Below are 12848 nucleotides of genomic sequence, written 5' to 3' on the forward strand. Positions count from 1 at the left end.
GGCTCAAGTTTTTTTTTTTTTAATCTTTTGCATTTTGGTTATTTTAAATTTTGGGCCATGCAGGATAACAAACTTCCAAATATACAAGATGCTAGATACCAGAAATGAACTCCTCCTTCCACCAAGTGCACAAGTAGCCAGTGTTTCTTCTTTATTTATTTTTATTTTTTTGAATTCTTATTGATTTCAGAGATGAAGGGAGAGGGGGAGAGAGAGAGACAGAAACATCAATGATGAGAGAGAATCATTGATCGGCTGCCATTCCTGCACGCCCCCTATGGGGCACTGAGCCCGCAGCCCGGGCGTGTGCCCTTCACCGGAATCGAACCCAGGACCCTTCAGTCCGCAGGCTGACGCTCTATCCACTGAGCCAAACCAGTTAGGGTAGTAGCCAGTGTTTCTTTCCAGAAAGAATTTATAGATGTAAGCAAATATATACCAATTGTTTTTCTTCTTTTAATAGAAATTATAGCAGATGATTGACAAGATTTTTACCTCTCTTTTTTCTTTTTTTTTCCTGAAAAAAAAAGCTTAATTGTTTCCATTTGGTCCAATGCATGGGAGAGGGCTCCAGGGTGATTAAACGAATGGCTAGTAGTTTCGGGGAGAGGCTCGGGCAAAAGCCAGACACCAGGGGATGCAGAGGGGCCCCTCAGAGGCCTCTGGGCTCCACAGGCTCCTGGTCGTGCTGGAGGGAGAGCCTTCCCCAGCGACACCTGCCCAGCGCAGCCTGAGGGCCCCCAGCCTGCGGAGGTGAGACAGGTGTGGCCCGTCTTCTTGATGCATTTCACCTGCTCACCCCGGAAGTGGTTCTGCAGGAAGTCGCAGAGCTGAGGGTCTGCGCCTGCAGGTCCAAAGGGCCTGGTTCTGGTTCCCTGGGACCACAGTGGCTTCCACGAGGCCCTAGTTTTGCTCACCACCTGGGGAAGGTTCCGGCACATTCTGGAAGAGAACGCGGCCCCTCGCTGGTTTGCATCTGTAAGAGATGCTCTTGGTGCCCTCGCTTCTTCTGGGCCGACTCTCACCCTCGAGAGTCAAATCCTCGCAGTGGAAATGGAGGCCCAGAGAGAGGTAGGTGCGGGAGGCCCGCAGAGGCCGAACGGCCAGCGGGTGACCGCAGCCTCCACCTCTGTGGAATGATTCTGATGGATTTGGGGGCTCGTGGTTGTTTGGCCGTAGGAGTTTATTTAAGGTAAAAAAACCGGTGTTGGCTGATCTTGGAGGCTGAGGCTGGCTGAGGTGGTTCCTAGAAGGTGGTGACTGGAAAAGAGATTGGGGGTGACCGGAGGCTGGAAGAAGGGGCGTCCCTGGGTCTGTTCCTTCTAAATACTTGACGCAAGAGACAGATCCAGGGCCATGGAGGGCACGGCCTCTCTTGTTTTTCTCAATCTTTTTTTTTTTTTTTTTTTTGAGTCAGAATCCTCCGATTTTAAATTTACTTACTTTTTATCGAGGTAAGAATATATATATATATATTTAAAATATAGATTTTATTGATTTTTTACAGAGAGGAAGGGAGAGGGATAGAGAGTTAGAAACATTGATGAGAGAGAAACACCGATCAGCTCCCTCCTGCACACTCCCTACTGGGGATGTGCCCGCAACCCAGGTACATGCCCTTGACCGGAATCGAACCTGGGACCCTTTAGTCCGCAGGCTGACGCTCTAGCCACTGAGCCAAACCGGTTAGGACTGAAATATATATTTTGAAGACTGTTTCAGTTTAGTCCATGAAGAATGTCTTCGCCCTGACTGGGTGGCTTGGTTGGTTGGAGCGTTGCCCGGTGCACCAAAAGGTTGTGGGTTCGATTCCAGGTCAGGGCACAGACCTAGGTTGCAGGTTTGATCCCCAGTCACCCAGGAGGCAACTGATCGATGCTCCTCTCTCTCTCCCCCTCCCTTCCTCTCTCAGAGATCATAGTGACCTAGATTACACTTTGAAGAAGAAAAAAAAGAAAAAGAATATCTTCATTTCCTTTGTCTTTTTAACAGCTGAGAACTACTTCCCTAGATAGATTTCTTTTTTTTTTTTAAGATAGATTATTTAACCAGTTCTCTGCTAACCGGCATTTAGGTTGTTTCTGGTCTTTTCTAAATAAACGATGCTCCATGGAAGGTGCCAGCACATGTGACGGTACAGAACAGCTCCCTCCCCTCCATCCCGGATTCTCATGCCAACCCCCAGCCTTATAGCCAATCCTTCCCCCTCCCCTGGCAAGCAAGGATTTGCTCCCTGTCCATGTGGTTGTCCTTTTCCCAGAATAAATCTCCCCATTTAAACATCTGAACAAGCAATTGCAGCGGTCTGACAGCGCTGCCAGGGGGGTGCTGAGACTCACCAGCAGGCATGCCCGCTTCTTGCTCTAAACTCAGACCAGTGTCTAAGGAACCTCCGCTGAGAAAAGACAAGATCTGTGTCCACTTCCTGTCTCTCTTCTCCTGTCTGCCTTGCTTCCTCTTTTTTTTTTTTTTTTAAGATTTTTAAATTTATTTTTAGAGCGAGAAGGAGAGAGAAACATTGATGTGATGTGATAGCGAACCCACAGCCGGGCATATGTACCCTGACAGGAATGGAACCAGCAACCCTTTGGTGCACCGGACGCTGCCCAATCAACTGAGCCACAACGGCCAAGACTGCTACCTTTGTACATTTATTTTTTATTTTTTAAAAAATATATTTTATTGATTTTTTACAGAGAGGAAGGGAGAGGGATAGAGAGTTAGAAACATCGATGAGAGAGAAACATCCATCAGCTGCCTCCTGCACACCCCCTACTGGGGATGTGCCCGCAACCAAGGTACATGCCCTTGATCAGAATCGAACCCAGGACCCTTGAGTCCACAGGCCGACACTCTATCCATTGAGCCAAACCGGTTAGGGCTACCCTTGTACATTTAAAAAAAAAAAAAAAATATATATATATATATATATATATATATATATATATATATTATTGATTTTAGAGAGGAAGGGAGAAGGAAGAGAGAAATAGAAACATCAATGATGAGAATCATTGACCAGCTGCCTCCTGCACGCCCCCGACTGGGGATTGAGCCCACAACCCAGGCACGTGCCCTGATTGGGAATCCAACCGTGACCTCCTGGTTGATGGGTGGACACTCAATCACTGAACCACACCAGCTGGGCTCTTGTTAGCGGTGAAACCTTAAAGGAAACCTGTTTCCTGGAGGAAAGACCTTGACACCTCCCTACCCCGTTCTCACAAATAGCCTGTGAATAGAAGATGTGGATTTCGGCTTCTTGTGGAAATAAAGGTGCAGGCGGAAATCCTAGAAGTTCTTTGGGTTGAGGGGGGTAGTCCGTAGCACACAGGAACTAGATTAGAGACCTTGAGGATCTGAGAGAAAAAACTGGAAGGACTGGGGGGTGGGTGAGGGTGCTTGGGAAAGATGAGGATTGGGGGTGTGTAGGGGAGGGGGATCTGAGAGTGGGCTGGGTATAAAGGTGGAGAGGTCTGTGGGGGGAAACTGGGAATACCTGGGAGAGGGAGGGTAGAAAGGATGGGGGGAAGGGCAGAGCCAAGCCTGGGGTGGGTCTCTGGAGGTGGCAGACCTCTGGGTGAACTTGGCTTATGCTAGGCCTTGAGCAGTGCGAGTTTGGGCAAGCTGTCTTCTGAGCCTCAGTGGGCTGTTCTGGGAAATGGGTGTGAGCTTCCCTATCCCAGAAGTGTGGCAAGGATTCCGGGGACTGTCGATTCACAGGTTCAGAGGGTAAGGGCTCCTGGAATGTTAGAGGCACCTGGGCCAGTTTCCAGGGACTGGGGCCCCAAGAGGGGCTATGAGGACTAATAGGGACCAAGGAAAGATGCTTTTAAAAATATATTTATTTATTATTGATTTCAGAGAGGGAGTTAGAAACATCAGTGACGGGAGTCATTGATTGGCTGCCTACTGCACGCCCCCTAACCAGAGATCAAGCCTGAAACTGGGCATGTGCCCTGACCGGGAACCAAACTGTGACCTCCTGGTTCATTGTTTGATACCCAACCATTGAGCCACACTGGCCGGGAATCAAACTGTGACCCTCTGGTTCATAGCTCGATACTCAACCACTGAGCCACACTGGCCGGGAATCAAACTGTGACCCCCTGGTTCATAGCTCGATACTCAACCATTGAGCCACACTGGCCGGGCAAGGGAAGATTCTAGAAGCGTCTGGGGGAGCAAACACTGGGTTTGGGGCTTCCCAGGGTGTGAGGATGACCCCACCCACCCTCCCCCTGAAACCTTTCCCTTCAGCACCAGGGTCTTGCACCAGAGGGGGCTGGGCCGAACAGCAGCCACACGGACACTTCCTGGCCCTTGGAATCGCATCTGGGTGTTAGATGAGAGGCCCTTTGGCCACAATGACAGGGCAGACTGGGCACTGAGCTCCCACCGGGGTTGAAAAACGTGTGGGTGGGGAAAGACCTGGAAGGACCAGGTATCAGCATCCCCAGGAGGCAGGAGTGTTGTCTTTTTTTTCACCTTTGCTTGTCTGTCTGCTCTAGTTTTCCATGCGGCCCAGGGAGGCTTTGTGATTAAATGGTCATTACACAGAAAGCTTCAGGGCCGCGCCTGCTCTCTGGTCAAGTGGGAGCTCCAGGCAGGTGTACCAGGCGCCCCCCACCCCCCCCACTTGTTCTGGCCTCAGACCCTCGCAGTCCTTGCTGCCTCCAGGCCTTTGCACTCCCCTCCTCCTCCTCACCCTCCTGGGCTGCCTGCGGCATTCTCTCGGAACTGGACTTCCTCCGGGGCAGGGGTACTCCCGGACACCTCACAGGCTTCACACTTGGCACAACTCAGAACCCCGTGGGCGTCCCTGGTGCACAGGGTCTACCATGTCCTTTCGGGGAGGGGGGCCCTGTTCAGCCTGTTAAAGTGACGCCCTAGATCAGCGGTTCTCAACCTGTGGGTCGCGACCCCTTTGGGGGCCGAACGACCCTTTCACAGGGGTCGCCTAAGACCATTGGAAAACACATAGATAATTACATATTGTTTTTGTGATTAATCACTATGCTTTCATTATGTTCAATTTGTAACAATGAAAATACATCCTGCAGATCAGATATTTACATGACGATTCATAACCGTAGCAAAATTACAGTGATGAAGTAGCAACGAAAATAATGTTATGGTTGGGGGTCACCACAACATGAGAAACTGTATTAAAGGGTCGCGGCGTTAGGAAGGTTGAGAACCACTGGTCTAGACGGCCATGGCTGGGACTTGGACCTCTGGCCACGCCATCGATTTTAGCTGTGCACTTGAGTTCACTCAGATTTTACCCTTAACCCGCGACCAAGCTAAACACTCAGCCCAGCTTTCAAACTCGGGTCATCCCAGCAGGCCCGCCACCGCCGCAAAGCCTCTTTGGGTCCCCCCGGGGCTCCAGGGAAGAAGGAAGGCGCTGCACAGCCAGCCAGTCGCTTCCAAGTCCTTTATTTGGTTTCCCGCGCTCAGGCCTGCATCACGGGCCGCGACTTCTCTGCCTGCAGCTTCACTCCAGAGCCCGCGAAGCCCGTGCCGCCCTGGGGGGGGGCGGGGGGAGAAGAGTGAAGGCCGGCTGTGGGGCAGGTGGGGTGGTCCAAGCCAGCCAGGCCAGGAGGGGCGGGGCCTAAGGTGAGGGGCGGGTCTCCGGGGATAAGGGCGAGGTCCAGGGTAAGAGTGGGGACGAGGGGCGTGGCCTGGTGAGGAGGCGGGACCTCGGGGGAGAGAGTGGCCTGTTGAGGAGGCGGGGCCTTGGGGAGGGAGTGGCCTGTTGAGGAGGCGGGGCCTTGGGAAGGAGTGGCCTGTTGAGGCGGGGCCTTGGGGAGGGAGTGGCCTGTTGAGGAGGCGGGGCCTCGGGGAGGGAGTGGCCTGTTGAGGGGCGGGGCCTTGGGAGGGGCCTGGCAGGAAGGCACCGTGGAAGGGGCCCTGCTCACCCGCTGCAGCACGATGATGTCGCGGTCTGTGAGCTTCTCCCCGTTCACAGGGTCCACCATATCCTTCCGGATCAGCTTCTCCACACACTCCAGGGTGACCACGGCGCCCCTGCGGCGAGGGGAGGGTGGGGACACCGCTCACACGCCCCGCCCAGAGGGAGAGCCACACCCCTGGCCCGCCCCGCGCAGGTCCCCGCCTGCCACCCCCACAGGGACTCACGAGGGCCGCAGCACGGCGCACGGCGTGGCGTTGCTCAGACTGTCCCGGGTCACGGCGCACACGTAGCGCTCACTGCGCGTGATGAGCCCCACGCGGTCCACGGAGCTGTCCAGAGGCGTGAACCGCACCGGCGTCAGGTCGGACATGCGCAGAGGCTTCCCGGACATGGGGCAGGTCACCGTGCGCGACTGGAGGAGGAGAGAGGCGGGGCTGGGCCAGGTGCGGGAGGAGGGGGCCCCCGGGGAGGGTGCCCTGGAGACGCTGGCAAAGTGGGCGCAGGGGTGCCTGTGGGCAGGGGGTGCTCACCGGCTTCTCCAGCTTGGTGGCTTTGGCCTCGGGGGTCAGCGACGGGATCCAGAAGCTGGGCAGCATTTTGTCCTTGTCCTTGTCCTTGCCCGCGGGGCCGGCGGCGCTGGGACCCGCCTGGGCATCATCTACAGGAGGCAGAGGGGTTCCAATGCGGTGCCGAGGTTAGGTACCTGGCCCTGGGGACCCCCACCCACCCGCAAGCCTGCCCCCCCTCACCTGGGCCGGTTCCCGAGGCAGCCTTGGGCGTGAAGGGGTTGAGGGGCCGGCTCACGATGGCCGCCTCCTTCTCCAGGAAGCCCCGCACCTGGTCCTGCGTGGCCGCCCGCTGCAGCTCCTTCCGCTCCTCCCGCCGGGCGCCCCGCTGCTTCTCGTAGGCCTGCGGGCAGCGGGGACAAGTGCGCAAGGCCCTGCTGGTGAGCTCACATCGAAACCCCCAACACACCCCGTGCCCCCTTCTCCGCCCCTCACCTTCAGCTGCCGGGCGATCTCCTTCTTCTGGTGCAAAATGTACTCCAGGATCGCCTCGCGCTCATACAGGTAGCCGTCCGGGCTGCAGAGAGGACGAGGAGAGAACATGGGCACACGGCTCGCGGCCCCGGGCGCCCACAGACCATCCACAGGCAGCGGCTCAGCGCTCAGCTCAGCTCCCCAAAGGTGACCACACTGTCCTGGCCCTCCTGGCTCGGTCACACGCTCTGAGCGCAGGGAGAACCCTCCTTGCGGGGAAGGGTTACTCAGCAGGCTGGGCTGCCCCACACCCCGCACCTTCCAAGGGGCCGGCCCTTGGATGGGCTCTGGGAGGGGCCCCCTAAGCCCTCCTGGAAGGGTGACTTTGTCCCCCTGGGGCTTGGGACATACGTATCAACTGGACCTCTGGAGGGGATGGTCATGTCCGCGTGACCAACCTCCAATAAGGACCCTGGACATGGGGCTCTCAGGTGGGCGTCCCTGGTGGGCGGTGCTGGAAGAATTAAGTGCTGGTCTCCTTGTGCCTTTTCCCTCTGCTGATTTTACTTTTTTATTATTTTTTAAAATAGAAATATTTTATTTATTCAGAGAGGAAGGAAGAGGGAGAGAGAGATAGAAACATCAATGATGGGAGAGAATCATTGATCAGCTGCCTCCTGCACGCCCCACACCCGGGATCGAGCCCACAACCTGGGCATGTCCCCTGACTGGGAATCAAACCCGAGACCCTTCAGTCCGCAGGCTGACGCTCTATCCACTGAGCCAAACCGGCTAGGGCAGTGGTCGGCAAACCGCGGCTCGCAAGCCACACGCGGCTCTTTGGCCCCTTGAGTGTGGCTCTTCCACAAAATACCACGTGCGGGCACGCATGTACAGGGAACGTTGTGGAGTGAAAGAAGATGTAGTGTCGAGGATTGAGAAAGGTATGTTGAGATGGTTTGGACATACAGAGAGGATGAACGAAAGGAGATAGACGAAACGAGTATGCAAGACGAGTGTGGATGGGAGAGCTGGAAGGGGTCGACCTCAGCGAACGTACCTCAATCAGATTGAGGACGTTTTTAACAAAGGCCAGCTTAGGAGTACCCTAGTTAAGTTAATAACAATGTACCTACCTATATAGTTTAAGTTTAAAAAATTTGGCTCTCAAAAGAAATGTCAATCATTGTGCTGTTGATATTTGGCTCTGTTGGCTAAAGAGTTTGCCGACCGCTGGGCTAGGGCATTCCCTCTGTTGACTTTAATCTGTATCCTTTCCCTCTAATCAACTGGCACTGAGTTCTGTGAGGCCTTCTAGGGGCTCAGTGAACTGAAGGTGGCCGCAGGGACCCGGGGCCACAGTCCACTCCCATCACCGTCTCTGTAACAGACCTGGGACCAAGCCCACATCCGGGCACTGGGCCAAGGGCCGACACTTATGACCTCGCGGGAGCCTTTGCTGGGTCATCGGAGGCAGGTAACGGGGCGTGCTCCACAGGCCAGCTGTTGTGATGGGCCCGCCCCTCTATTACAAACGTATTCTTTCCACGCCCCACCATGACACCTGCAGGATCATGCCACCTCTCAGACGAGGACCCTGAACCTGAGAGGTGGTGGCTAGACCCACTCCGACAGACCCCTCCCATGTTCCCCTGCCCTCGCCACCCACGTGCCCAGCTCACGTGACGACAGGGTCATGGCAGGGCTGCAGAGAGAGGCAGCAGCAGTCGAAGTCCTTGACGGCATCCCGGCTCAGTCGAATGTTCTGGGTCCCGTAGCCCGAGGCCGCTGGGGACAGACAAGAAAGGGGATGGAGAGCCCCGCCAGTGTGACTCAGTGGTTGAGTGTCGACCTATGAACCAGGAGGTCACGGTTCAATTCCCAGTCAGGGCACGTGCCCGGGTTGTGGGCTCGATCCCCAGTGTGGTGCCTGCAGGAGGCAGCCGATCAGTGATTCTGTCTCATCACTGATGTTTCTATCTCTCTCTCACTCTCCCTTTCTCTCTGAAATCCATAAAAATATATTTAAGCCGAAACCAGCTTGGCTCCGTGGATAGAGCGTTGGCCTGCGGACCGAAGGGTCCCGGGTTCGATTCTGATCAAGGGCACGTACCTCGGTTGCAGGTTCCTCCCTGGCCTGGGCCCTGGTCGGGGCTCGTGCAGGAGGCAACCAATCGATGTGTTTTTCTCACGTCGATGTTTCTCTCTGTCTTTCCCTTTCCCTTCTACTCTCCCTAAAAATCAGTGGAAAAATATCCTCGGGTGAGGATTAAAAAAAAACAACAAAAAACAGTGGGCTGTGTGTGTCTGTGTGCTGGGGGCGAGGACCGCACTGCCCACAGGAAGGTGTTAACCAGCGGGTAGGCGACAGGCTCCGGAAGCCCTCTGGCTCTGACCAAGCTGCGGAGCCTGAACCGCCCTGAGCCTCCGTTTCTTCTTCGGGAATATTGCTATGGCAACAGTGACCCTTCCACGGGAGGATTAACCGTGTTCACCTACAGAGCGACCTAAGGCGGTGCCCATCACGTGGGGTGGGGGAGGGGAACAGGGCTGTCTCTTATGTGGCCGTGACCACCAGGGCAGAGAGACACGCGCAAAAAGCACAGTCAGTGCCAAGCGAGACGGTGGCTTCGAGACGCATCTGTCCCCTCCCACCCAGTACCTGTGTCCTTCTTCTTCTCGTGGTAGGTGTAGACGGCCCCCGCCGTGCAGTTCTTGCCGTGCCGCGTCATCCTGGGGAGGGAAGGAGGGGCAGCTGGAGGGCCGTGGGGGCCAGAGGGAGCCGCGCAGGGACAGGGAGGACGGGCCTTCACGGCCCTCGGGGCTGAGCTGGCGGTGGGGCAGGGGCGGACAGTGTCCCACACGTTAAATGCTTAAGGAATTCCTGCACGTTCCAAAAGAGAGACGTCGCTTTACCTTGAAAAAGACCCGGAGTTTGCTCACAGAAGTGGGTGTCCTGCTGGCAGGGGTGCGCCTTAGGAGGTGTGGGAGGAGTTACCTGAAATCGGATGGAAAGTTCTATTTATTTTTAAATACGTTTTTATTGATTTTAAAGGGAGAGGGAGAGAGAAACATCAACGGGCTGCCTCCTGCATCCTCCCTACTAGGGATCGAGCCCACAACCCTGACCTTTCAGTTCATGGGACGACACTCAACCGAATGAACCACCCCAGCCAGGGCTGAGGGAAAGCTCTAGCACCAGCTGTGGGTGGGTGAGGCCCTGCACTGTTGGGGTCCAACCCCAGCAGGTCCAGGGGTTTCCAAAGGTGTGGATGGAGTCGGCGAAGAAGGAATGACATGGAGACAGCGTTCAGTTGATCAGCAACCTAACCAGGATCTCTAGCCAGGATCTCTAGCCAGGATCTCTAGCCAGGTTCTGTTCTTATTCTCCTGTTACATCTGTATTTATACCAGTTGATTTTAATCCTATCCATTCTATTCCAAAGGTTAGGGCGTTTCTTATCTCCATTCCAAGGTCACTACTCTATTGTTCTGTTAAGCTACAAGGAAGTAACCGAAGGAGATTATCCTAAGTAAAGATTATGTAGCTTAAGTGTGATTGTTCGTAGTTAAGGTGATTAACTACCCGCCTGGCACTTAGTTAAGGGGTTTTACTGATTTATTCCCTTCCTTAGTTCTGTTAATCCCTAACTCCAGGGGAAAATCCCCACCTGGGGAAACAACCTTTCCCGGAGAGGTGACCTTGGTTAAAACACATAGCGCTAAGTAGGGGAGCAAACATATTAAGAACAGTATGCCATATACGCCAGGTCCCTTGAAACATATGCTCTGCAGATGTTTCTTCCCTGCAGCGACTGTGTCAAGCAGCAAGGATGGACCGGCTCCCGGCACTGCACACCGGCCCTGCGGCACCCGGCTGACATTCGGGGTGCGCATGTGCGTGTGCTTGGTCGGCCTACGCTCATGTCAACTGAAGGCAAGTTTCTGGGTTCACTTAGCCTTTCTCGTGGGTGAAGCCTCATGTAAGCAGAGGGGGAATCTGCTTTACCCTCAAGTCGATCCCAATGTATCCACTGCAGTAAATTCCGAGTTTTCAAAGCAAGCGGCGGAGTGGAACTGACTGCACGTGGAACTGGCAGATCGACACAAAGAGACCAGCGACGCAAGAGGAAAACGAGCAAAGGACTCGGAGACGCAGCTGACAGAAGCCGCTCAAAGACCAACAAGGGCAGAGCTGCTCCGAGTCCTGTCAGATGGAAACGAGTGAGGCACCATGTGACACTTGGCCGGGAAGGTGGAGAAGGCCAGGCGGTGGGGATGGGGCCGCGGGAACCCGCGGGTGACGCTGCGGGAAGAGGGGACGGGGTCAGCCTTTCCTGGTCCTTCAGCAAAGTGAGCGCAGGCTCGTCTGCACGGGGGTGTATGTGCCCCAAAGCCAGTCTCAGAGAGACCAGCAAGGGAGCAAGGCCACAGCAGCGTCCCTCACAGTGAAGGGGAGTCAAGGGCAACGGAACGTCCCCCCTCCCAGGGAGGATGGGTAGTAACTGCCCGTCACGGAGACCAGCCCGAAGATGCAACTGACCAGGTGTGTGCAAAGCATCATGGGTAGATCATAAAAACACAATGCGGCCCTGGCCGGTTTAGCTCAGTGGTTAGAGCGTTCGTTGCCCGTGGACTGAAGGGTCGCAGGTTGGATTCCTGGTCAAGGGCATGTGCCGCGGTTGCAGGTTCCATCCCTGGCCCTGCTCGGGACTCGAGTGAGAGGCAGCCAACGATGTGTGTCTCTCCCATCGATGTTTCTCTCCTCTCCCTCTCTCTCCCCTACTCCAGCCCCTCTTCCACTCTCTCTAAAACATCAATGGAAAAAATATCCTTGGGTGAGGATTAACAACAACAAAAGGAGGAACTGCTGGTCCTGCAGCCTCTACCCAGGAGGTCCGACAAGGGCCAGCCTTATGGATCTTGGACACAGTGTGTCCCACACGTGGTAATTTCATCAAGTTCCTCTCTTCTCCCCCGTTCCCCGCTCCCTTCCACTCTAAAAAATCAATGGAAAAACTATCCTCACTCCTTGGGTGAGAATTTAAGAAACAAAACAAACAAACAAAAAAACCCATAATGCTGGGTGCAAGTAAGAAGTTAAAGAAGATCAGCCCTAGCCAGTCTGGCTCAGTGGATAGAGGGTCGGACCACGGAAGAAGGGTCCCAGGTTCGATCCCTGTCAAGGGCACGTACCTCGGTTGCAGGCTGGATCCCTGGCCCTGGTCGGGGCGCGTGTGGGAGGCAACCAATCGATGTCTCTCTCTCACACTGATGTTTCTCTCTCTGTGTCTCTCCCCCTCCCACTCTCTCTCTCTAAAAAAAGTGAGGATTAACAAAACAAAACAAAAATTAAAGGAGATCACTAACAATCTACAGGCGCCCAAACGATACATTTTAAAGAACTCCTACAAACAGCAGCAATGCACATATGAAAGGGTTGCCCGTGTAGGGGAGGGACTGACCAGGGGATAAGCAAGAATAAGTCAATGGAACAAGGCGGTTACGGGGAGCAGCGTGCGGAGGACTAAGCAATGTGACCGTCCTGGGCCCGAGCCCCCGGCTGGCCCCCCACTCAGTGTGACGCTAGGCGGCTGGCCCTTTTTCGAATCTCAGTTTCCTTTGGGGATCTCCAGGGGGTCTAGCTGAGGGGCTGGGCGGCTGTGAGGCCATGCGCAGAGCTTGGAACACACAGGAATATTCTATACCAGCCGTGGGCAAACTACGGCCCACGGGCCGGATCCGGCCCGTTTGAAATGAATAAAACTAAAAAAAAAAAAAAAAAAAAAAGACCGTACCCTTTTATGTAATGATGTTTACTTTGAATTTATATTAGTTCACACAAACACTCCATCCATGCTTTTGTTCCGGCCCTCCGGTCCAGTTTAAGAACCCATTGTGGCCCTCGAGTCAAAAAGTTTGCCCACCCCTGTCTATGCTCTGGTTTC

At 54.6% G+C, this 12848-nt stretch overlaps 1 protein-coding gene across 6 annotated transcripts in view; it reads right to left on the reverse strand.

Moving 5' to 3' along the window:
- Positions 1-5425: 5425 nt before the first annotated feature.
- Positions 5426-12848, reverse strand: part of NOSIP (nitric oxide synthase interacting protein) — a 14882-nt gene continuing 7459 nt past the window's right edge. For 2 of the 6 annotated variants that reach the window (XM_006108119.3, XM_014450154.2), the window contains 9 exons: positions 9817-9898; positions 9563-9633; positions 8583-8688; positions 6922-7003; positions 6670-6829; positions 6451-6578; positions 6145-6332; positions 5925-6033; positions 5426-5531 (listed from right to left, as the gene is read on the reverse strand). In XM_006108119.3, coding sequence (XP_006108181.1) covers positions 5460-5531; positions 5925-6033; positions 6145-6332; positions 6451-6578; positions 6670-6829; positions 6922-7003; positions 8583-8688; positions 9563-9632 — 915 coding nt within the window. In that variant the 5' untranslated portion in view covers position 9633; positions 9817-9898 and the 3' untranslated portion in view covers positions 5426-5459. Of the gene's footprint in view, positions 5532-5924; positions 6034-6144; positions 6333-6450; positions 6579-6669; positions 6830-6921; positions 7004-7311; positions 7467-8582; positions 8689-9562; positions 9634-9816; positions 9899-10909; positions 10986-12848 lie in introns of those variants that run through there. The other 4 variants (XM_014450155.2, XM_023748761.1, XM_023748760.1 and 1 more) reach the window with 4 other exon arrangements.

This window comes from Myotis lucifugus, unplaced genomic scaffold (genome assembly GCF_000147115.1).
Source record: "Myotis lucifugus unplaced genomic scaffold, Myoluc2.0 scaffold_1780, whole genome shotgun sequence".
Lineage (NCBI taxonomy): Eukaryota > Metazoa > Chordata > Mammalia > Chiroptera > Vespertilionidae > Myotis > Myotis lucifugus.